General features: G+C 48.2%; 2 protein-coding genes across 2 annotated transcripts in view; one reads left to right on the forward strand and one right to left on the reverse strand.

The window, feature by feature from the left end:
- The first annotated feature begins 2,596 nt into the window (after positions 1 to 2,596).
- LOC149866789 (E3 ubiquitin-protein ligase RNF113A-like) lies at positions 2,597 to 10,991 on the forward strand. Its single transcript, XM_090044185.1, has 10 exons — positions 2,597 to 2,745; positions 3,188 to 3,264; positions 4,611 to 4,715; positions 6,479 to 6,586; positions 7,195 to 7,304; positions 7,572 to 7,678; positions 8,242 to 8,331; positions 8,885 to 8,978; positions 10,062 to 10,168; positions 10,845 to 10,991. The coding sequence occupies exons 1-10, from the start codon at positions 2,646 to 2,648 to the stop codon at positions 10,916 to 10,918; spliced, it is 972 nt and encodes a 323-aa protein (XP_089900311.1). The 5' UTR covers positions 2,597 to 2,645; the 3' UTR covers positions 10,919 to 10,991.
- A 2,383-nt stretch (positions 10,992 to 13,374) lies between these two features.
- STRADA (STE20 related adaptor alpha) overlaps positions 13,375 to 22,708 on the reverse strand; it is a 31,172-nt gene continuing 21,838 nt past the window's right edge. Inside the window, exons 11-14 of the mRNA XM_090044184.1 lie at positions 21,650 to 21,754; positions 19,572 to 19,813; positions 15,662 to 15,704; positions 13,375 to 14,951 (exon numbers count right to left, since the gene is read on the reverse strand). Coding sequence (XP_089900310.1) covers positions 14,799 to 14,951; positions 15,662 to 15,704; positions 19,572 to 19,813; positions 21,650 to 21,754 — 543 coding nt within the window. The 3' untranslated portion in view covers positions 13,375 to 14,798. The remainder of the gene's footprint in view (positions 14,952 to 15,661; positions 15,705 to 19,571; positions 19,814 to 21,649; positions 21,755 to 22,708) is intronic.

A 22,708-nucleotide genomic window follows, 5' to 3' on the forward strand; every position in this document is an offset into this window, starting at 1 on the left:
TAAAAGCTGAATGTGTTTGGACTGTAAAATCAGATACATCGAAGCAGATACAAACTCAAATGCCTTGGTTAACTGGATGTCACTGTATCAGCCATCTGAAAGTGCGAGAGTGGGCGAGCTTTGCATAATACACAGTGCCCTTGCAGGTGGTAACAAGTGTGAGAAGAGAGCTCAAGAAGGCCCTGGGAGAGAAGTTGAAGATTACAACAGAACTACAAAACATGATGCAAAGAACCCCAGAAATCAGATAAGATTCTTGGTAGCCCCTGGTGCAAGCCTGGTGTAAAATTACCAGAAACTGAAAAAGATACCATTCTAAGCCTCTTGCTGGTGGACAACTCATTTTTTTAATTGAACAGTTGCAAAACATACCGAGTAATTAGCAATAACACATTACAAACTGTGGTTTGCTCACTATGAGATTTCCCATAAGAGATAAGAAAGGGGCCTAGAATTTCCAAGGGATCATTTCAGGGATTCTCTGGGATGTACTGGTTCAAGTACATTATGTCAAGGTCTGAGCTTAAAGCCTAATAGATCAGCAGGAAAGTCAGTAAAAACAGCAAAAGACTTGAGATGACATCCTGGCTCCATCCTGGATCCTTCATTGCTTTAATGGGGCTGGGATTTCCTTTTTGACTTAAAAATAAAAAGCAGTGGATAGAGAGTGGGTCAGTCCTTAACACTGTTTTAATATCACAACACGCCTCAAAATGCTTTTTGGGGCATAAGTTCAGAAACTCATGGGCAGAACATCAAATAAAATATCAACATCTAAGTGCTCTAAGTCAAAGGCAATTAACCTGAAGGAGTTAAAATCAACATGTACCTCAGCGTGTAGAACAGAAAAAATAATGCCTAGCAGCTGAGGTCATGGGAAGTTGGACTGAAATGTTGGCTTTCATAGAGAAGGTGTCCTGTAACCTGCAGAGGTACAACTGGACCATCACCCAGAGGATAAGTCATAATAACCACAGTTAGGGACAATCCTACGGGAAAAACAGAAACCAGCTACAAAATTAGGAGGTTGGCTCTATCCATGGTGCTTATCTGGCCCTATAACCCTTCCATTTGAGCACATCACTAACACACTTATGCATACAATCCCCTGGGAGATAAGGCAGTAATAATATCCCCATTTCTCAAAATGGAGACTGAGGTACAGAGAGGCTAAGTGACTTGCCCAAGGTCACACTGGGAGCCTGTGGCAGTGGAGGGAATTAAACCTAGAGCTCCGAAGTGCCAGGGTTGTGTCCTTGCCCCTTGGCCGCCTTTCCTATCCCTGGCCTCTCTTCCATGAAGACAATCAGGATGTATGTGACACTGGGTGTTGAGAAAGGAGACGCCTCCTCCACCCTCTCACTGCCCATGCAAAAGATGAGAAGCAGCAACACACCTTCCCCACGGTGTGACATCACCCTCTTCCCTCCTCCCCCCCACGCCATCATGTAGGGGGGAGACCTTTGCAGAAGGAACCCGATGAAAAAAATGCAGTGTGTCTGTTCAGAGACCCCCTGCTGCTAGTGGCAGCAGATGCTGATGGTCATCCAGCAGGAGCCAGATGAAGGAGTCCAGGAGCAGCATCCTCCAGACAGGGTCTCTGCTGCCCTTCACTGTGGGTCAGCATTTCCACCTGTGCAAGACAGGGTGCAAACTGCTTTGCACTCCTTTGACATTGGTGGAAATGACAGCACAAGGTGCAGGCAAATCAGTCTCTTCTTCCAGACAGGGGATGCCGGGCAGGCCCAGCACTATGTCCCATGCCCCTGGGCAATTCAGGGCATGGGACCCACCCTCCTAGCCTCAGCATGACCCATTCCTCCATAGCAGTCCTCACAGCATCCAGTTACACTCCAGACAGACACTCAGCTCTGCTACTTGTTGCTATGGTGATAAGCAAGGGGCCGACTAGTGCAGGCTGGAACAGCAGAGCCTGGAGAAGGTTGGGGGAATGGAGGGGCAGGGGGATACACCCTGCTTCCCCTGACACATGCACCTGCCTACCTTCACTGCCTCCTCCAGCCCCACAAAAAACTCCGAGCTGAGGGCCACCTGACAAGTATGCAGCTGCGGGGAGATCTCCCTGCTGCTAAGAGTCCCTGAGTAGCCAATGCTTTGATGTCCATTTCCCAGCTGCTCCTGGCACCTTATGTGGCCCCAACACTTCTCTCCACGTTGGGGTTTTCCAGCACTAAAATGAGAGGGTTAACGAACATTTCAGAGCTGCAGCTGAAAGATGACTGAAGCGGAGAGGTGCTTGCGCAGCTGAGAGCTGTGTGCTAAGGCACCAAGTCCTCTGCAATCAGTGGGGTTGATGGAAATAGGATTTTCCAAAAGTGGTTTATCAAAAGAAAACCCTGCGGGGCTGCAGGGGACAGCGCTGTGCCAGGGCCCGCTGGGGGCAGCCCCGACTCTGGCCGCGTTTGAACGTCTGTCTCCTCGCAGCCTCCCAGCTGGGCCTGCCCCCCGGACCAGGCCGCATCCTGCGGGCGGGTGATGGTTCCCCCTGCTCCCGCTAGGGGGCGCCCACGCCCAGCCCCGCCCCGCCCAGGGCCACCCCTCCTCCCTGCCGCGCGGGGGCGCTGCACCGGTGGCCGCTTCCGCCAGCCAGCCCGGCGGCCCCTCTCTTCGCCCCGGCCGGGAAGATGGCGGACGAGGCTCCGGTCTGCAGCTTCGTGTTCCGGCGCCGCGGGCCAGCGGCCGGCAGGGGGCGGCGCAAGCGGCCGGGCAGCGACCAGGAGGCTGGTGAGGGGCCGCGGCCGGGACCACTCCCTGCGCCGGTCTCTGGCTGCGGGCGCACTCCAGGACGAGGGTGTTCGGACTGTCCCACTGCAGGCGGGGGGAGGAGGGGGGGGTTCCTAAGCTGTGCCATTATCACGGGCGGTGCGGACCATACCATCTCCACCGAGGGGTGGTGCGTTCTGGGCTGCGCCATTGCTACGGGGTGGGGATTCTGGGCTGTACCATTGTCCCCGGGGCCGTCCTCGCTTGAAGGCAGGTGGTTCTGGGACATCCCATTCTCACTGTGGGGGGGTCTGGACTGAGCCACTGAGCGCAGGACAGGGTGGGGACCCGAGCCGGGCTGGGAGCAGGTGATGCCTGGCGGTGACACTTCCTGAGCCTGGGACAGCAGGGCAGCCCCCAGGCCTCGGGCTTGCTTGACACCTGACAGCCACTTTGCCCACAGGGAGCAGCAGCGATGAGGGCAGCGCGGTGGTGCGCAAGGAGCGGCGCCGGGATGCCCCCAACCCCATGGTCCAGAAGGTAACAGCGCCCCCTGTGGAGGTGCAGGCGTGGGGCATCTTGCCAGCTGGCCCAGCCCCACCCAGGATTGTGAAAAGCCCCAGGGAAGAGCTCGGCATCGGCATCGCGGCAGCCGGGGGCTCCTCCCTCATGCACAGGCAGGAGCTGACACCAGCCGGCTTGCCCTGGCCCTCGCTGCGGCCGTCTGCAGCCACTGCTCCCCACCCTCACGTGGCTTGTCTTGCAGTCTGCAGACATCTGAGGGAGCAGAGGCCTCAGCTGGGGCTGTGCAGCTGTGCAGGTGGGGAGCCACGCACAGTAGCTGCAGGCCTTGGGTGCCTCATGTGACCCCAAATGGCCTGGTTTGGTGCAGGGCAGATGCCACAGCTGCGGTCGTGACAGAGAACTCGGTTCACATGTGCGGGTGACGTTAGCCCCTGGATCGCTGCACTGGCTGTGGTGGGAAGTAGATAGAGGGACGCGCACGGCTTTGGCTTTGCAAGTGCACCCCTTGGATCCGAAGCAAGCCTGTCATTTGTTCCTGTGATAGAACAAGCGGGATGGGCCGGGGTTGAGGGTTCGGGCACTGTGACTGTGTTGCCTCTTGCTCGCTGGTCTATGAACTCCCTCCTCCTACCACCAGCAGCTGATGGTGGCATGTGGCTTAGGAAGGGCACTGGGGGCTGCACAAAGGTTTTCCTTCCTTTCTTCCATATTTCGGCCTTTTTTGTTCAGAACCGCCCTTGGGCATCATTAGGAGCCTGAGTCGGTTTTCAGGCAGCGTTGGTCTACTGCAGCTTTACATCTCATGCCTTTGTGTCCTCAAGGAGGCCACCCTTCTAGGAGCTCATCTTAGATGTAAGGGTGTCCTTATACTGGGCCAAACAGTAATGCCATTAGACATGTCATACTGCTCTGTGTCCACTTCCGTGTCCCCAGACCAGGTGCATTGTAGTCTGAACTGCTGTATTTGCAGTATCTGCGTACTCCAAGAGTTGTGAGCCTGAGTTGTAGGCACTATTGTGCAAAGGTCTTTCACTTGAGAGAAAGGTCCTATGTATGTATGTGGTATGCAAGTGTGATCTTGGCATCTGTAGCCCGAATGCTTCCCTTTCCCACCGTTGTGCTGCTTGCTGCCTTTTCAGAGTTTAGTGGTAGTTTAGTGATTTGTGCAGAGCCTGATCCCGATGAGACCCGAGTGCCCAAAGTTTCATTACTTTGCCTCCCTGGGCTGTAGTTCTGTCTGTAGCCAGCATGGAGTCAGCTCATTAGGGATGGCCTCCCCCATGGTGGAGGGCCTCTTGTGTCTGGATGTTGTGTTCCGTTTCCCAATATTAGATTTTCAGTGTCTTTCTCTCCCCCTGCAGACCCAGAGAAGCGTAAAGGAGAAGACCTCATTCGGGTCGAACAGCAGTGGTGATGAGGAGCCATCGCAGGGTGTCGGAGTCACTTACAAATCAACACGATCAGCGGTGAGGAGAGTACATTGCTTACGTTTGAAGGGGACATGGCTGTAGGTTCAGTAGGGCCCAAAGGAGCTAGCTGGTCACTTCGTCTGCCCTCTGGCAAAGTATAAAAATGGGCATCCTCAGGATAGCTAATGGAGACATTCTTGCCCTGAATGGGAATTTTGGTTGCTTTATCCTGGTCCTATGCCCTGGTTTTATGGCTCTGTTGAGCACTTCTCTTGTGCGTTTGCCTCTCCAAGGGCTTTCCCAGCCTTGCAGGGCCAGAGTGTCTGATAGCCTTTAATGGAGTCATCCTTGTGATGGTCCTGTGAGGCAGGGCAGGATTTACACAGGGGAAGCTGAGGCCCTTCCAGGATGAGTGACTTGCCCAAGATCACACAAGAGGTTGGCAATGGACCAGGAGCTTGGAGCCAGGTGACCTGAGTCGGAAGCTAGTGAGTGCCCTTGCCCCTCCAGGCAACTCCTCCTTTTTGAGCCCTTTGCAAGGGGCAATGGTAATTTTATTCCTGTTCTACTAATGGGGAAACTGAGGCACAGAGAGACAAAGTAACTCTCCGAGGATTGTGTAACCAGTTGTTGGAAGAATGGGAAACAGAACCTAGGCATCCTCCAGTGACCTAATCATGCAACTGAAAACAGGGTGGTGGAGAGGTTGCAAGTCCTTACATTAGACACAACTCTTCCCAAATGCCTAATGAAACATAAAGCTTTCTGTGATGTTGGAAATCCAAACAGCTGTATTTTGTTTCACTGTCTGGCCTTGAGTGCACCATGTGGCGCAGAGATAGATCAATTTGATCTGGGTTAAATAACACCAGGAGGTGATTGTAAGGGCCTCTTCAGTGTCCTTATTGTTTCTGTGTTGAGGCTGGCTTCAGAATATGGTGGTAGGAGGAAAGGCCCATGGGGCTCATACTGCACAGATCCCCACCCCTGTGCTTCTGTTTCCTCATCTGAAAACAGGGACGATGCTGCCTCTCCCGAGAGGGCATGACACTGTTAGTTCATGTCTTTCTAGTTCATTGTAACTTGTATCACAACAGCCTGATATTGTAATTATCCCCTACTGCAACTGGCAGGCTGGAGGCTGTTGCAGTGCGTCACTCACACTTGGGAACAGTGGGGGAGGTGCAGGAGGAGAATGTGGATATTGGGCTCTGGAGAGTTTTCAGCAGATAAATATAGAGCCGGGTCTATTTTGAATGAAGGCTGGGTAGTGCTTCTGTGGGTGTCCTTATACTGAATCCCTGTAACCATGGGGCTGTTTGTAACAGACTGACAAAGCCAGAGTTTACATTATATTAGGAAAGAAGCTAAACAAAATGGGTGTATTAATGAAATCAAGTGCAAGAACCCTGCCACCAGAGTAGAAACCCAGACACAACTAATTACCTGTGGGCCTTGGTACAAAGAGATCTGTCCCTAGTGTCCATTCCCAACTCTGCCTGAGGTCTGAGGCAGAATAGCTCAAATACTTCCCCACCTTAGAGGATAACATTCATTACTGATCACAAGGCTCTGGAAAGGTGTCAGAGATAAGACCTGAAATGATTTGTAGACCAAAGGTGACGGCCATCAGGGTCATCTACTGAGGGATGGTGCAAAAAGCATCCCAATGTCACCGGTGGAGAGTGAACTAGATAGTGCCCATGTCTTTATCCCTGACTTCAGTTTCTCACCTTTATCCTTTCCTCCTTGTCTGTAGGACCTGAGTCCTTGTGCACCCCAGGGACCTTCTGAACTGTGACGTGTCTTTTGCTTTTCAGAAACCTGTCGGCCCAGAAGACATGGGTGCCACAGCGATATATGAACTAGACACTGAAAAGGAGAAAGATGCCCAGTCCATCTTTGAGCGCAGCCAGAAAATCCAGGAGGTCAGTCAACCATATCCAGGGCAGGAGGGGGCCTGTCTGTCTCTGTTTGGTAATACCCTGTTCCTGGGGTCTGTGTCACTACTGTAGGGCATGAGTGTTAGGGAAGCTTGCTAAGAGAGAATGGGCTTCAGACTCCCGTGGACCTGAATGCTTCAGAGTGAAAAGCAGACTGGCCACAAAGGCTTGCTTGGTAGGTTACACTGTGAGAGAGGCGTAAGGCTGGAAGTGCTGTAAAGTGGGATGGACATGCCTTGGTGGAGCTGATGGATATAAGGCAGAGGTAGCAGGCATCTTCGTTGAGCAGGTGTGGGAAAGGAGGTCAGGACTGAGATGTGTTGGCAGAGCTGTGTTGTGTGGCTAGCTTTCCTCCATTTCCTACGAGCACCAAAGGTCCCCACAAAACCTGGAATGTCAGGGTGGGGGAAGCTTGTTGTTCTCTGACTTAGGCCAAGTACAGATCTGTTTCCTAGGTTCCAGTGAGCACCACTTGGCTTCCCTGGCCTTGTCCAGTGCTCTGGCTGTAGGGGGGAGCTGGGGAAGCAGATCTGGGTGGGAGTCCACTTTCCCAGCTGATCCTCTGCCTGTGTTCTTGCTCTCCCTATCTCTAGGAATTACGAGGGAAGGAAGACGATAAAATTTACCGAGGGATTAATAACTATCAGAAGTATGTGAAGCCCAAGGACACATCTATGGGAAATGCCTCCTCAGGGATGGTCAGGTGGGTGCCAGTTGACCCTCTCACTGATTTTTACATGACTCAGCACCTCTGCAGTCACAGCAGTGCTTGGAGAAGCCCATGTTCCTGCTGCCCATGTATCCATCCTGGGGACAGAGGTCCTTAGTCCCAGAGCTGCCAGTGTTGCCCCTCTCACTAGTGCCACCCTTGTTTTGCAGTAAATTTGGTTTCCCAGCTGTATTCTAACTAGTCAGCATCTCTGACAGGTCATGGCTTCCTTCCCCTTCTAAGCACTCTTCAACCTTTCAGGAAAGGGCCGATCCGTGCACCAGAGCACCTGAGGGCCACAGTGAGATGGGACTACCAGCCTGACATCTGTAAAGACTACAAGGAGACTGGCTTCTGTGGCTTTGGAGGTGAGGGGCTCATCCTTTGTCCCAGCCCTGCTGCCATGTCCTGAGATCCAGTCAGTCACCTGGCCCCAAGCTGCTCACATTTGCCCTACATTGACTGTCCTTCCACTGGGTAGTCCCTGCACACACCAAGCCTGGGGTGAATTTTTCCAAGGGCAGAATCCTTAGAAGACTTTGATCAGGAACATGGAGGGGGTGTCACTGAGCAGCTCCAACTGTTGGCTCTGTAACCGTTCCCCTCTGTGGCAGGGAAAGATGTGAGTGAGAGGCTGAGCAGAACATCAGCCTCAGTGGTGTTCAGCCAGCCTATGGCTTTGTTTCACCACAAGGCTGGTGAGATCCACCTGTTGAGTGTGATGCTAATGTACACTCCAGACCAGAAGGTGGTGGGTGGCAGAGCTCAGCGGGCAGGCTCCAGCTATTGTGCCTCTGTGCCCACTGTTGAAGGGGGAGGTTGCACACAAATATAGTGTCTCATCCCAGGAGCATGGCATCTATTTTTTTAAATCCATTTGTAAAAGGAAACAACTGGAGAGGGCATTAACCCTTTGTTTACTGTTCCGCAGACAGTTGCAAATTCCTGCACGACCGCTCGGACTACAAACATGGCTGGCAGATCGAACGGGAGCTAGATGAGGGGCGTTACGGAGTCAACGGTATGGTACAGCCCTCCCTCCTTGCTGATAACTCTTTCTCCACCTAAATTTTGTTGGTACCATGTTAGCAAAGTCTTGTGGAATTCCCCTCCCCCCTTCCGCATCCCTCCTGCTGCCATGTGGCTCAGAGCATGTCCATAGCTGTGGCTTGAGCCCATGGACCTTGTGGTGCTTGTGATCCCTTGCGCAGCAGAAGAGTCCAGGATTCTGCATGCAGCTGCTGGGCATGGAGCCGAACCATTCAGCAGCAGTGAGGCTGGGGAGAGCTGGAAAAATAGAATGGAGGCTTCACTGTTTATAGCAGTGAGTGGGAAGAACCTGCTTTGGTGAGATGAGCAGCAAGCATGTTAGCTAATGAGAACTAATTATATCTCATTCCCACACAAGCTGCTGACATCAGAGACACCCAGATGCCAGAGCTCTATTGTTTACTGCATAAAACATCCCACCTGCTACATAGCCCATGTGCTCAGTAATTCGTGGTGCAGGCATAGGCTGGTTTTAGGGCTCAGTTGCTGTTGCCTCCATCTGGGTAATAGTTTTTCTTGTGCAGATGAAGAGAACTACGAGGTGAGCAGTGATGACGACGACATGCCCTTCAAGTGTTTCATCTGCAGAGGCTCCTTCAAGAACCCTGTGATGACCAAGTGAGTGGACCTATCTCTGCTCCTGGGGCAAACACCCAAGGCTCTGGCTTTCGGGTTACCCAGTCTGTTTGTCACTAGCTGTCATGGCAAATGTGGCCAGCATCCACTAAAATTAGGCACACCTATGCAGCCTGCCCTTCTTTTCAGTGCCTACCAGACCCTACGCTGGTGTTTCTGTTGGGGTAATGGTGGGGAAAGAGGTGAATTTAATGGCATCAGGAGGTCAGATTGGGTGTTCCTGACATGGCCTCAGAATCTAGTCTGGATGTCCCCACACTGTTGGAGTTACTCCCCTGTGAGCCCCACAAGCACCTATCCTAGAAAAGCCAGGCTGAGGGCATTTCCTGAGATGTAGCAGCAAGGAGTGCCTTCATCTCGGCAAGACTTCCAGGAGCACCATGGATGTGCCCAAAAGCACCCTCCCACCCAGGGTACCAGACCCATTGTGGTAACTGCAGTTACCATGCTCTGGCAGCTTCCCCCTGCTTTGTGATTTTTTGCTTATTAAGCAACAATCTCCCTGTTTGGTAAATGGGGAACCTGAGGCATGGATTACTGAAGAGATTTCTCAAGGACAAAGAGGGGAGGTGGTGGCAGAGCTGAGGATCCAAAAGTCCTGGCTCCCAGCCCTTTGCCCAACCATCAACCCCAGAATCGCAGACTGGGAGAGCTATGTGCCTATGCTGGCAGCCTGTCAGGATTTGGTCAGGCCTCACTAGTGGGTGTTTCATGGCATTCTAAAGCCCCAACCAGTTTAGGAATGGCCTAGCTGACAGCTAGGACACCTGGGTTCAGTTCCCAGCTTTCTCATATTTCCCCACTTCCTAGCTACTTGGTAGGCTGTTCCTCTGCTGGGTCTGTACAAGAGCTGCACTCAGGCCAGCATTGTTGGGGAAGTTTGTGCTTTTACAGGTACAGAGAATGCTTGCAGCTCAGCTCACATTGAAGTCTATAGCTCCCACAGGAGTAAGCAGGGTCACACCCTTCCTCTCTATGCACCTTGTGGGGATGGAGACTCTGGGTCTAACTCCTGTTACAATTCCCTGAGGGCCATTCACTCCACCCCTTCTTCCTTCCCTGCAGGTGCAGGCACTACTTCTGTGAGGGCTGCGCCCTGCAGCACTACCACAAATCCAAACGCTGCTATGTGTGCGACAAGCAAACCAATGGCGTCTTTAATCCAGCCAAAGGTACCACTGCCTCCACTCTTACCCTACTTGCAATGTTACTGTAGAGTCTGGAGGTGTCGATAGCTTCTCTCCACTGCTTGAGCCAGCTTGGCCTGGCACCATCCCACTCTCTTAAGCCAAACAGTTCCACAAATACAGATGTCCTGGCATTTAAAGCTCTTAGCTGGATATAGAACAGCCCTTTACACCAATCTCCATGGGCTCCCTGCTCCACCCAAGGAGTTGGAAAAGCCTGTCTCTATGTAAGCACTGAGAGCTGCCCACCCTGCCCCAGCATGCAGCTGAGCAAAGCCAGATGGGACCCCAGCCTGGAGGGCCTGGATCATTATTTGCTGAAGGTCACTCACTGGCTGGGATGAGCTAGCTGAGTAGTACAACCCAAGGCAGCTGCTAGGTTGGACCTGGAGCATTTACAGGTTCGGTGGGCCTGGGCATTCAAATAGTAAATTGGTATAGCAAACGCATTTCCCTCTGTCTGTTGAGGCTTCCACCCTCAGGTTCCTGATACAGTGCCCACCTCTTGCACTCCCCAGTGAGCACCTAATGAACCTGTCACTGCAAGAGTGTGCCTGGGTCAGTTTCTTGCAGGCATCAGCCCCATGTCCTGCTGCTGGCTCCTGCAGTGAAGCTAACCAGGGAGCACTCTGTCTCGCCCTGACTCTCGCTGTCTTTTCAGAGCTCATAGCGAAGTTGGAAAAGCACAAGGACAAGGAGTCAGATCACTCGGAGCCTGGTGATGAGCCAGAATAGCACAACCCTCGCTTCCCTCCCCTACCCCCCCACAACAGTTTTTGTAACTCTCAAATAAAGGTTTGTAGAAAAAGCCCCACTCATCTTGGCTTTTGCCTTGAGGAGACTTTCAGCCACATTAGCAACCAGCCAGGGGTCACCAGGAAACCATTCACTGAGCTGCCACATTAACTTCTTTAGCTACCAAGTCCCCAAGAGAAGCTGGACTCTTCTGTCAGCAGTGCATAAAGGTATGAGCCTGAACAGGTGAGTCAGTGACTTTGTGCATGTCTGTTTAGACTTGAGCACTTCTAGAGCAACAGTCAGCTATCCAGCTGCAGTGGGGACTCAGAGTGCCCTTGACACTGGTGGTATAAATAAGTCATCTTCTTCAGGAGGGAAGGGTGGGTGAGAGTTGTGACATTATCCTCACTCACTCCATATGACACTTTCGGAAAAAGGTAACCGTTTCACCTCCACAGTCCTGAGCAAGTCACTCACTTTCTATACCTCCTCTTTTTGATAAAACTTATTCTTAAACCCTCCATACTGCTAGGCATGTATGTTGAGAGAAGGATATAGTTTCAGCCTTTCCCATCAGTCCAATTTAGTTAGCTTTAGTAATTGTAGGAGCTATGTCCTGTATTATTTTCATGTCCTCCTGGTTGGACAGAAAAAAATCATGCACAGTGACTTACTGCTGACTGAATAATTTCTTTATATAGTATTTTTTCCAGTCCTAGTTTTTAAATGTTAAAACTATGTGCTTTAAATAGTGAATGAGAAGCAAAAATGACAGAAAAGTTATCTTCAGGTAGACACGCATGCTATAGGTCCAAACAGGAGAAGCTTTAGATCAAATGTGTTTTTTTGGAAATAAGAGCTGAGCTATCCCAACGTGTCTTAACTGTGAAAGTGATTTCATCACGAAGCAGGATAATTTTCCAGACGCAAAAGGTTATTTCTGGCATCTACTAAGTAAGCAGTTTGTATTTCTTGTTGCTATTTTCATCCCCCTAGATGCCGTTTTTTTAATGCAAGTTCTAGAACTGTCTTCTCTACAAACCTGTCAGCTTCAAGCTAGTCTCTTTGCCAGAAGGTCCAACAATGGAAAGTTCTGGGACTGGTCACTAACCTACTGCAGTTACAACAGGCTGTTTCCACTCTATGAAGAAACAGCCCCTTTATTCTATGCAGCCCCAAACCTTGCTTACTTCCTTTTTTATACTTTGACCCTTGCAGACGTCACTGGTTAAACTAGGCCAGTTCACAGGATTACAGCCCTATAATGACCCAAAGCACACATTTTCACTGCGTGGTGCTCTTTGCTCTCTAACAACACACAACAGATACCTTCAAAGGAACGCTACAGATTTGAGACCCACCTGCCTGGCTCCAGCTGGGCCAGGAATTTTTTCCTCCTGGCCACACAGGATACTAAGTTATTAGTTTCAAACCCAGGAATGAATGAGTTGATCAAGAATCAGAACTTCAAAGGGACTCCTACCTGAAGAGGTAAAGCTGGAGGCACCATAGCTCTCCTCAGCCAAAAATAGGCAAAGACAGGAGCTTCCCCCAAATATGCTGAAAGTTTTACCTCCTTTCTCTGTTTGCCATGTGCCTTTAGGTGACAAGAAAAAGGCTATGTTTTGAAGCAGCTTTTTTTGGATTGCCGATCACAGGCCCAAGACAATGGATGAACTTGCTAACTGGTTAGGCCTGTCAAAATGACCAATCATCCATTGCCCCAGTCCAAGAATGGTTGAAACATAAGCTTCTGACCTTGAGAGGGGTGAAAGAAGCATGCACTTGGGAGGGACAAACTGTGGGCATCTAAAAATGCAGTAACATTTGGGTCATGGGCAAATCATTACATTCTGCACCTTACAAGTGGATTTATTTCCAATCCTAAACAGTGCTGTGGGGTTAATGGCATTTTTCAGTTACCAAATTCACTGTCCAGTAGCCAAAAAGTATAAGGATAAGAAATGCGTAAAGCATTTTCCATAGCTGGAAACTAGGACAGTTTAACTAGACCAGTGATTCTCAACATTTTAGGCTCAAGGCACCCGTCACAAAATGCCAATGCTTAGATTTCACTTTTTTGACTACAGAAAAATAACAGAACTACTGTTGCAAATAACTCAGAAAGCCCACAACAGGTCGTAATCAGTTTGACAAGGAATCCCTAGTTGAAAGCTCTGGACTTATCTTGTGAAGTATGTGTGCACACCTAATGGCATGGCACCCTTGAAAGGATCTCAGGGTATCCTAGGATGTTATAATTCTGGTTGAGAATGACTGAACTAGACCAATGTTGTGTATAATGCCAACATCTACCCACTACCACCAGCTGCATTCATTGCTATACCAGATAAACATGTTTGATGGATTAAGGCCAGTAAGGGCATGCCATACAGGAGGGCAAGGACCCTCTCCACCATTTGCAGATGTAAAAAATAAATAAATAAAGTGGGAACTTCAGAAATACTTATTTTATTCGTTTTGGCAACAAAACTAGAGTTACAAACTTTATTTGGGTTCAAGTACATCTTATAAACACAAAAAGAACCTGTTGCCAGCACCACTGCTCCTATCAACCTTGCATACAGGACTGGATTCTCAGTGCTTTATTAGAGAGGAGAAAGGTCTTCAAGGTCTGGGGGTCCTCGGAAAGGTTGAACTAGAGGCCTCGCTCACAGTTCAGAAAATGTGAATACCTCAGTGAAGGGGAGAGCTGCCACAGCAGAGGCCTGTCACTAGCGGGGTACAGACCTCTGCAGCAAGGGGAGCTATACGAGCAGTTCAGTATAGTTCTGAGAATGTGCGTTATGCAGGACTCAGAGGCAAAGGTGACGAACTGATGTTTGGCAGAAGAGAACTCTGCACAGGCTGGCTAGACAGCAGGACCCAGGGGAAAGGCGGATTCAGCCAAAAGACTCCTCAAACTTACCTTTCTCCTCTCCCTGGGGACACAGCCCTGCCAGAGGATAGGCTCAGCCAGGTAGTACCTTTCTTTAAGAACTGGGGCTGCTGCAGATCCAAAGCTTCAAATACATACATCATACTTAAAAAAATATTCACCTTGGGGACCCTGCAGCACTGCTCTGCATGTGCTGTACTGAGAGAGGCAGGTCCGTCCCAGAAGCCCAAGTACCCTCTGCCCAGCTGCTTGGAGCACTCAGCACCATGTAAAAAGGGTCTTGTTTTTAAAAAAATAAATATCTGTCAGTCTCCGGCAGCGCAGAGAAATGCCAACCTCTAAACAAGCCTGCAACAGTAGGGCACACCTTTCTCCAGTCTCTCATGTCCCCCCTGCTCCCACCTCCCCCCAACCTAGAGTAGCAGTTAAGTATGCTAGTGCCCTCCCCACAAGTCACCCTGTGACAGCAGTACTGTAACAATCTGGCTGTCTAGAGGAAAGTGCCCAGATCTAAAAACTACACCTTTTTCCCCTCTCCGCATTTCTCTTTAAGGCACCCTTACTAACGAGAGCTCTGTACATCTTGACTAATGGGCACTAGGACGTCAGTGATCTCTAAAGCAACATGTGCGTGGAGAGGGCAGCAAAGGAGGACACCAACTCAAGCTGACTCTAACAAACAAAACTATGAAAGCAACCAATACTTGGTACTCAGGGAGGTTCCTGGTATCATGCATTTGCCATGGAAACATTTGGCCTTTCCTTGGAATGGATGGTCATTTCCAGCTACCTCCTGGCCCCTTGTTTCCAGGCTCTGCTCCCCAAGTAAATGACAGCTCGAGTTCCTTCCCAAGGACCTGTAAACTCTTCTGCCTGTAACATTCATCACTGATTTTCTTTTTTTGAAAGGGGTCAATACGTTACTATGTCCAGCAAGCTCCTTCAAATGTTTCAGAGCCACACATTTCCCACGTAGCATTAGAACTCCCAGTCCTCCACCTCCAGCTGTTCCAGGCTAGATACCAATCCAAAAATGCCACTGGGATCCTGTTGTCGTGTACCTTCAAAGTTGGTGATTGGTGTGACTGGGCGTAAGAGTTCAGGAAGCGCTTCAGAAGCACGCCGCTTGATCTGGGGCAGGAAGGAGGGTTAAAATTTGGTTTGAGCCCTTCTCACATGCGCAGATGTAACGGCAGTATTAATGCTCAGAGGTCATATGCGATGCCACAACACAAATTGGGCTAGCCACAGAACAGCATGCTACCAGCAGAAGTCAGCTGGTTTAACCCATTCTCTTGCTGGCTGGGTTAGGCAGCTGCAGGGCCTGGCACTGTGCCCCCAGTGTGGGTTAAACTTCAAATCATTGTAGCCAATTCCCTGCTAATTCAAAAACAGTGCTAATGGCTCTCCGCTTCTGGGCAGACCCACTAGATTAATGCAGTGCCTTATATTTGTGTGCGTGTGTGTGTCGGGGGTGGGGGTGTTGGTTGATCATTAGTACCCTGCTCCCTCCTTTGCTGATGCCAAAGGCTAAGTGCAGTCAGCGGGGCTTATTAGAAAAAGTGAAGGGGGAAAAGAGAAATTCAGCAAGATTTTTCCAGTTATAACTACTATCCCCAAACACAGATGCCAGCCCACTATTTTAAACTCATCATTTTCAGACTATAGTAGCTTTGCAAAAGCTCCCCACCTAAAGGGGACTTTCACAGATGAGTGGTTCTAGAGGCACGGTCAATAGAAGCATTCTTCTCCCACCAGAGTGGGAGCAGCAAAGCCATAGCACGAGGGCCATCATGGAAAGACCAATGCACTTGACAGGGAGATTAAATGAACCACTTTACCTGCTTGAAATAAGAATGATTCAGCAGGGTGCTTGCGCTTGGCCTGTGTAAGAGAGAATCAAAACAGTGAGTCAACATATGAAAACAAAGTGTGATACACATAAGTGACATGCTGCCCTTTTAATGCTTTCCTGATGGCCTTGTAACACTTTACAAACACCAAGGAAACTGAGGCAGAGTGGGGAATGACTTAATCAATGTCCCAAAAAGGGACTCCTGGGATAAAACCCATGGCTCCCAACCACTAGCACATTAGAATCTGCCTTACAAGAGGGGAAGGTGATAGTCAGAATGGAGTTCCTGCTTTTGCTTGAAGAGAAGACAACCCTGATTATAAGACGATCCCCCAGTAATTAAACTCCATACATGGAAAATGTATAAATTTGTTATAAATTTCCATGTACAGAATTTAATTATTGGAGGTTTGCCTTGAATTTGTTCACCTCCCACTGCTACAGCAGGGAAAATAAATCTGGGGAGGACCAGGTAACCCCCTTTACTCTGCTTAACCCCTACCCCTCACTTTTTCCCCTGGCAGCCCCTTCCCCCTCTTCTTACTGTCAGACCCTGCTCTCCCTGAGTACATGGAATTGAGGAGCAAATCTGAAAACAGTAACCCTGAAATTAACTAACAGGGCTGTCACAATTTGCATATAGTACCCATGCATGTAGTTCATCCACAATTGATGCATATTACATTTTTTTAAAACTGCTGCAAGTTTTAGCACAGGTACCCCATAAAAGCACTTCTGAGCAGCATTTGGGCACCTACTTACATGTACTACAAACTATGCATGATACTAGTCCAAAACCCAAGGCTCATGATTTACTGTATAGTTCATTAGGCTGGGTCTGAGTCAACAGCAATTCAAGCCCTGGTGACTGCACAGCTCAGCACTGCTCAGTATATGTGTGTACTCCAGATACCCCTCTCAGAGGATCCATCTGCTAATAATCCCACTCAGGACTGGAACCAGGTGTTCTCGTCACAAGTCCTGGGATGCTTCAAAAAAATTATATGTAGATGAGGTGCAGAGCACCCTGGTGCAGCTTCACCGCATGGAGGGTGGGGCCACTCTAATTATATGCAACAGGCTGAGAGAAGGGGGATGACAGTTTGGGGTGAACTGTTTGGGACCCCACTTGGTGATGTTTGCTAGGTATTTAAGGCTGGTGAAGAAACAGGAATAATTGGAAATGGGAAAGAAAAGCACAGTTCAGCTGTGGGAGTGATGAGGAAGTAAAAATGTATGCAATGTTAGGGCTCATCATGATTTGAAAGAGTCCGTGCTGAGGGGGACTGTGCTTAATGGGCACTGCTATATGTCTTATTCAAATGGCCTGCACCAACCTATCTTTGTGGTAGATTCCCATCAGCACGATTGCCCAATGTGTTTTATAGTTATGCTCAGCATTTGTTGCATTTAAATTGATTTCATAATTTCCAGTGCTGAGCACATGCTGGTTTTCATAGCAGTTTAATGATAAATTAGGGCTGTTTGCAAATATTAAACCACCCCACCTAAAAACCTGTACTTTACCTGAAGCAGCAGTGCATTACTTTGACCCGGCTCTGCAGCATCTGTATAGATTGGGCGCTTCAGTGGGGCTTTCTGGTGCTTTTGACTAAAGCCGATTCAATCAGTTATTAGATAAAACTGCCTAAAAAGCCCCACTAAAGCACCCGATCTATACAGGCACTGAGTGAGCTGGGTCCAATTAACATGCTGCCTCTTCTGGACATGTACTGGGCTCACTGCAGGGGTGTGCGAGTTTAAAATAAAGTGCCATTGGCAGTGGGGGGTGGTTGTTTTGGGGTTTTTTATATCTGCATGCAGCTAATGTATTTAGTGAGATTTCCTTGTATGCAATTATGAGATGAGGGGTTGCCCCCCACCCATGCCAACTAGGGGAATGGGAATTGTATTCAAGTAAATATGGTATTCCCTGGATGGGAATGGGATTCATGGCTCCTCAAGACAGCAATCAATTAACTGCATCACATTGTGTGATAACTGAATAACAATTATTTTGCTGTAAACTCCCCTTTCCTCAACAGCAAGACAAATTATATATTCACACACATGCCCATACAACACCCCCCCCCCAAAAAAACAAAAAACTTCCATTAGCAAATTCTGAAGGGCATTATGGTTAAAGTATCTTGTTATAAAACCAGAGGACTGCAGGAGGTTGTAAGCTCACTGCAAGAAGAAATACAATTCTATATCTGCTTTTCAGGTATCCAGGGTATAGCTATATTAGAGGCAAAAGGAATCAGAACTTGTGGTAGGGGTGGTATCTTTTATTAGACCAACTAGATTTTTGCAAAAACAATTCTTTATTTGTAAGCTTTCAGGCATAAGCACCCTTTTTCAGGCATATGAGAAAAGATTGTAAAAGTTCTCCTAGGTAGAAATGAAAGTTCATATTTTATGGGAGAGTTGAAGGTGTGGTAAAATCTCCTGTTTGGAACAGTTCATTTTATGCAGATTAAGCTCAGAGAAAAGTTGGAATAGTCTGTTTACCTTGAAGTTGTTTGGTGGCAAGCAGGATGTAGAATCATATTTCCTTCTGGTTCTGCTGTTTCATATTTCACAGAGGAATAAAAAGATGGAACTCTCTTCCGGGCAGGAATTTTTGCGTGTTGAGGTATCTCAGAGCTCTGTGATAATGCAAATTACCTCAGACAAAGGCAGGAGTATTTGTTCAAGGTAATTTGTATTATCACAGAGCCCAGAGATATCTCACATTAAAAATTCCTGCCCAAAAGAGTATTTCATCTTTTTACTCTTCTGTGAAATATGAAACATCAGAACCAGAAGGAAATATGATTCTACATCCTGCTTGCCACCTAACAACTCCAAGGTAAACAGGCTATTCCAACTTTTCTCTGAGCCTAATATCTACATAAAACGAACTGTTCCAAACAGGGTATCTGCTTTCCAGCATTCATTCATGACAATCACAAGACAAGCTGTACTGTTGTCAACTGGGAGTACGCATACCCCTAGGGGTACTTGGGAAGGTCCTAGGGGATACATGCAGGCAAGCGGGGACAGAGTACCACCACCCATCACCTTGCACCGCCACCTCCTGGGGGAGGGGGGAGGCTCATATGCGGTGGCTGCCACCACCATTCACCACCCCGCACTGCCAGTGCTGCACACTGCCCCATGCCGCCACTGTGCGCCGCTTTCCAACAGCTGGTCACACACGTGGCTCTGCAGGCTGGTGACGGGTGGGATGCGACTGGCTGGGTGTAAGGCCTGTCAGCAGCCCACAGAGCCGTACGTGCAACTGGCTGTGAGAAAGTGGGGCATGGCGGGTGGTGGCGGCAGCGTGCAAGCCCCCTCCGCCCTGCGTCTGATCACTGCCACCAAAAGGGGTACTCTTCTTTAAAAAGGTTGAAAACCCCTGGGCTAGACAACAGAAGTGCTCCTATTGGTGAAAACAAAGCCAAAAGTGTCCATTGGAGACTGGAAGTCCCAACTCCTGGCTTAGCTTCCCAGCATACACCAAAGATCTGGGGTGTGGTGGCCAAGGTATTTAACTTTTGCCTCAGTTTCTCCAGCTGTAAAACACTACCATCTAAGAAGGAGGTTGTGAGGCAGTTAGGAACTTCAAAATGCTATGAGATCTCTAAAGGGAAGTCCCACTGAAGTACTACAGTACTGCTTTCAGGCAACATATGTAGAACTATCTGCACAGCTCTTTTGCTGTACATACATGGTACAATTTAATGCAGTTTGCTTTTCAATGATCACTTAATTAAATACCACTGTAGACCCAACTCAGAAACCTTGATTAAGCAACCTCAGTATCAGAGAGAGCCGAAAGTTAAAATAACCAGGCCCCAAATGGTGTTTAACAGCATGCCTGTGACCACAGACTCCTATTACAGCTGTACCTGAAATCTGGGTTACGCTGCAGACACTGCTCTACAAAGTTATGGAAATGAGGTGAGAAAGTCCGAAGATAAGGATGCAGCGTCGACTCTCCATTGGAGGCCCTCACGTTGCTAACAGCCATGCCTTCACCAATCCCTGAGTTAGCACCTGAGCGGGATGGTTTCATAGTTAGCTCATCAGCAGGAATCGTGGTGGTGTCCAGCAGACATGGAACTGTCCCATTCAGCTTCTCCAAGAGCATCTGAAAGGAAAAGGATGAAAAAAGTGCTACATGCACAATACAGACAACAGAAGAGCACAGTAAGAGAGCTGGCAGGTCCCACTAGGATAAATTCAATTGTCATGTTAATATACAAAAATAATCAACTGTGGTGTACTACAAGCAGTCCATGACCAGAAAACATCATGCTTTCATGCAGCCCTACTCTTTATGCAAGACAGATTCTAGCATTCTTCAGTGGCTAATCTAATGGATTGCTACAATCAGAATGTGGTAGGCCTAATGCTGTTCTCACATGAGGTCTGATCCCACAAGTCATAGCGTACAACTCCACAGTGCAGCTTCTGGACCCTTGAAGGAGTCTTACTTGATGGAAATCAGAGAGGCAGGCAACTTTTGTATGCACATTTATAACCTGTAAAGGTTAGATATCCAGTTTGACAGTTCAAAGAAGGCAGACGTTGCATAGGGGGGAAAAAATCAGAGCCTTTGCTGTACTATTAGGATTCTCCTGATTTGGGAAAATTGCTCATGGAACTTCTGTTGGATCCTCAGTCCCTCAGCAGCATTTGGACACCTTTATTTTGCCAGCAAGGTTTCATGAAGTGGCTAGATATAAGAAAAAGTCAGCTTGCACTAACAGTGAGGAGAGACTAGAACAGGTAGAAACAATGCCTCCCAAATTCTCCTTAAACCTTCACATCCCAAGACTCCAGCAATACCACTTCTGTAGGAATGTTCTGAACAATGCTTTCATTACTAGAGCAATGATGTAACTTCAGCCACACAGGACAGCTCAGAAGTATGCATCTTTCTAAGCTGGTAGAGGTTACACATTCCAACTAATTTCTACACTGCAAGAGCAACGCATGTGCACAACACCATCTGTGTGCAGAGAGGTGTCAAACAGTCAATTGAGTTCTCTAGCTTGAATTTCCTAGTAGATATTTCTATTCCATCTTTCCAGGTGAGTCCCTGATTTCTGGAAGAATTCAAGCGCTTGCCCACACGAAAAAAAAAAAGACAGACATCACTGAGATGCCGCCCACAGTCAGTCTGCAAGCCAGGATTGTTTTACACTAAATGGGATTTTCCTGATTCTCCTGAAAACAGTGGAAGACTTGCTACCAACTCTGGTGGGAGAAGCTCACATCTAGTATTTGAGGAAGGGATCAACTTTAATTCCCTGTCTCATGAACAGTGTGTTATATTGGACTCCCAGCTTCAACAGAAACCCACGTGGTACATCTGTTCAGATGTATCCTTCTATTCAGGGAAGAAAGGAGCCCCAAGAGGAGAAATAAAAGTGGGGGCTTAATGTGCATTTGACAAACCAATCAGTAACAAGTCCAAACCCAGAGTATTTTTAAAGAATCTCTATACTTTAGAACACTTAAGACTGGACTGGGAAGAGAGCACTAAAAATAACATTAGGGAATAATCCTATACTAGCAAAGAGATAACCTCATAGGTCTCTGTCTAAGAAAGTATGTGAAGACATTTAGAGATGTTCAGGCTAGCAAAGTCATCAGTTTAACAGCAATGCTATCTAATAAGAAAGAAAAAGAACCAAAACAGAGGTAAGAAAAGACACAGTATACTTAACCATCTTGTAATCTGTTCAGAGACCCAGAGCTAATGGTCTTAACTTGGTGAAAAAGGGCCATTGTATGTTAATGACCTCACAAGGTCAGAATTTGTGTTTTACGTCTCCTCCCACTGATGCTACTAGCTTGGCTCCTTGTAGAGAACTACAAGAGCAGCACAGAATCTATTTTCCTGGCTGCATAGCATGCAGTTAAATTGCTGGGCTGGAAGGAGAACAGAAGCCACACAGAGAACAGAAGTAAACCCTACCTGAGTAGGAGGCATATCTTTAAATGGGACATGTCCATTTGCCAGTTCACAGGCTGTTATCCCCACGCTATAAATGTCAGATTTTGCATCATAGCCTTGGAGATTCTAGGAAAGAGAGGCAGAATTAGATACAGATTCAGGTAACTGTTACACGTAGCCTTGTGAGAATCTGATCAGCTACCAATGAGGAAGAGCTAAAACTGGTGAAATCAAATATTCTAGACTTCAACAGGGGAATTCTATCTTTTTATACTACAAGACAACAGATTTGAATTTAAAAAAGGTGAACAATCAGTTTGTTTCTTCCATGGAGGCAGGAGGAGAACAGCTCAGGGGTTAGGGCACTAGTTTGTCACTTGGGAAACACAGGACCATTCAATTCCCTACTCCACCATTATCTTCCATGTCAGCATGAGGAAGCTGCTTAACCCCTCTTTGCCTTGTTTCTCCACCTGTAAAATGGATAAAACACATTGCTACTGTATAGATTTAGTATATTCAGGGTTGTGAGGTGCTAACACATTTTAGTCCTGGGGAAGCCTGCAAATACCCAAGATGAACCTATCTAGCTACACATACCTAGGTGCTACTTACAGCATTCTCTTTCTAGCTTTTGGAAACACCACCAGAAACCTGAACACTGCCTAGCAGGCAAAGATCCTACCAATGTCATTACAAAGACCCTCTCACAGGCTCATTTTAATCCAATTAACACTCACTTCCCCCCTGCCACACTGCTGTTTTTAATTATTTTTAAGAAAAGGTGCAAGCAGGAAAAGATTGATAGAAGGAAAAGTGACACTAGAAGTTTCTAAGATGTCAGTTTAACTTTCTGAAGCAACATCAGTGGCTCTGAGCAGTCAGAGATTGTCATCACTGAACCATGTCCCACAACTACACAAACACAGCAAGATTACAAATGCCGTGTACAAGCAGATTAAAATATAACCTTTAAACAGCTGATTCTGCTAAGGTGGCAACGCAAACACTGCAGGTGAAGGTCCTGACCTGGCATCCAAGATTCCAGTCAGGTTCAGGAAGGAAGTCTGCCTTCATTGC

The sequence above is a fragment of the Crocodylus siamensis genome, chromosome 4 (assembly GCF_052110815.1).
Source record: "Crocodylus siamensis isolate JL-2025a chromosome 4, ASM5211081v1, whole genome shotgun sequence".
NCBI lineage: Eukaryota > Metazoa > Chordata > Crocodylia > Crocodylidae > Crocodylus > Crocodylus siamensis.

Bases quoted from the DNA above. Each gene is read 5' to 3' on its own strand.
- LOC149866789 (XM_090044185.1), top strand. From the start codon at position 2,646: ATGGCGGACGAGGCTCCGGTCTGCAGCTTCGTGTTCCGGCGCCGCGGG. The intron at 7,305-7,571 runs GTGGGTGCCAGT...TCAACCTTTCAG, and splicing joins GCCTCCTCAGGGATGGTCAG to GAAAGGGCCGATCCGTGCAC. The intron at 7,679-8,241 runs GTGAGGGGCTCA...ACTGTTCCGCAG, and splicing joins TGGCTTCTGTGGCTTTGGAG to ACAGTTGCAAATTCCTGCAC.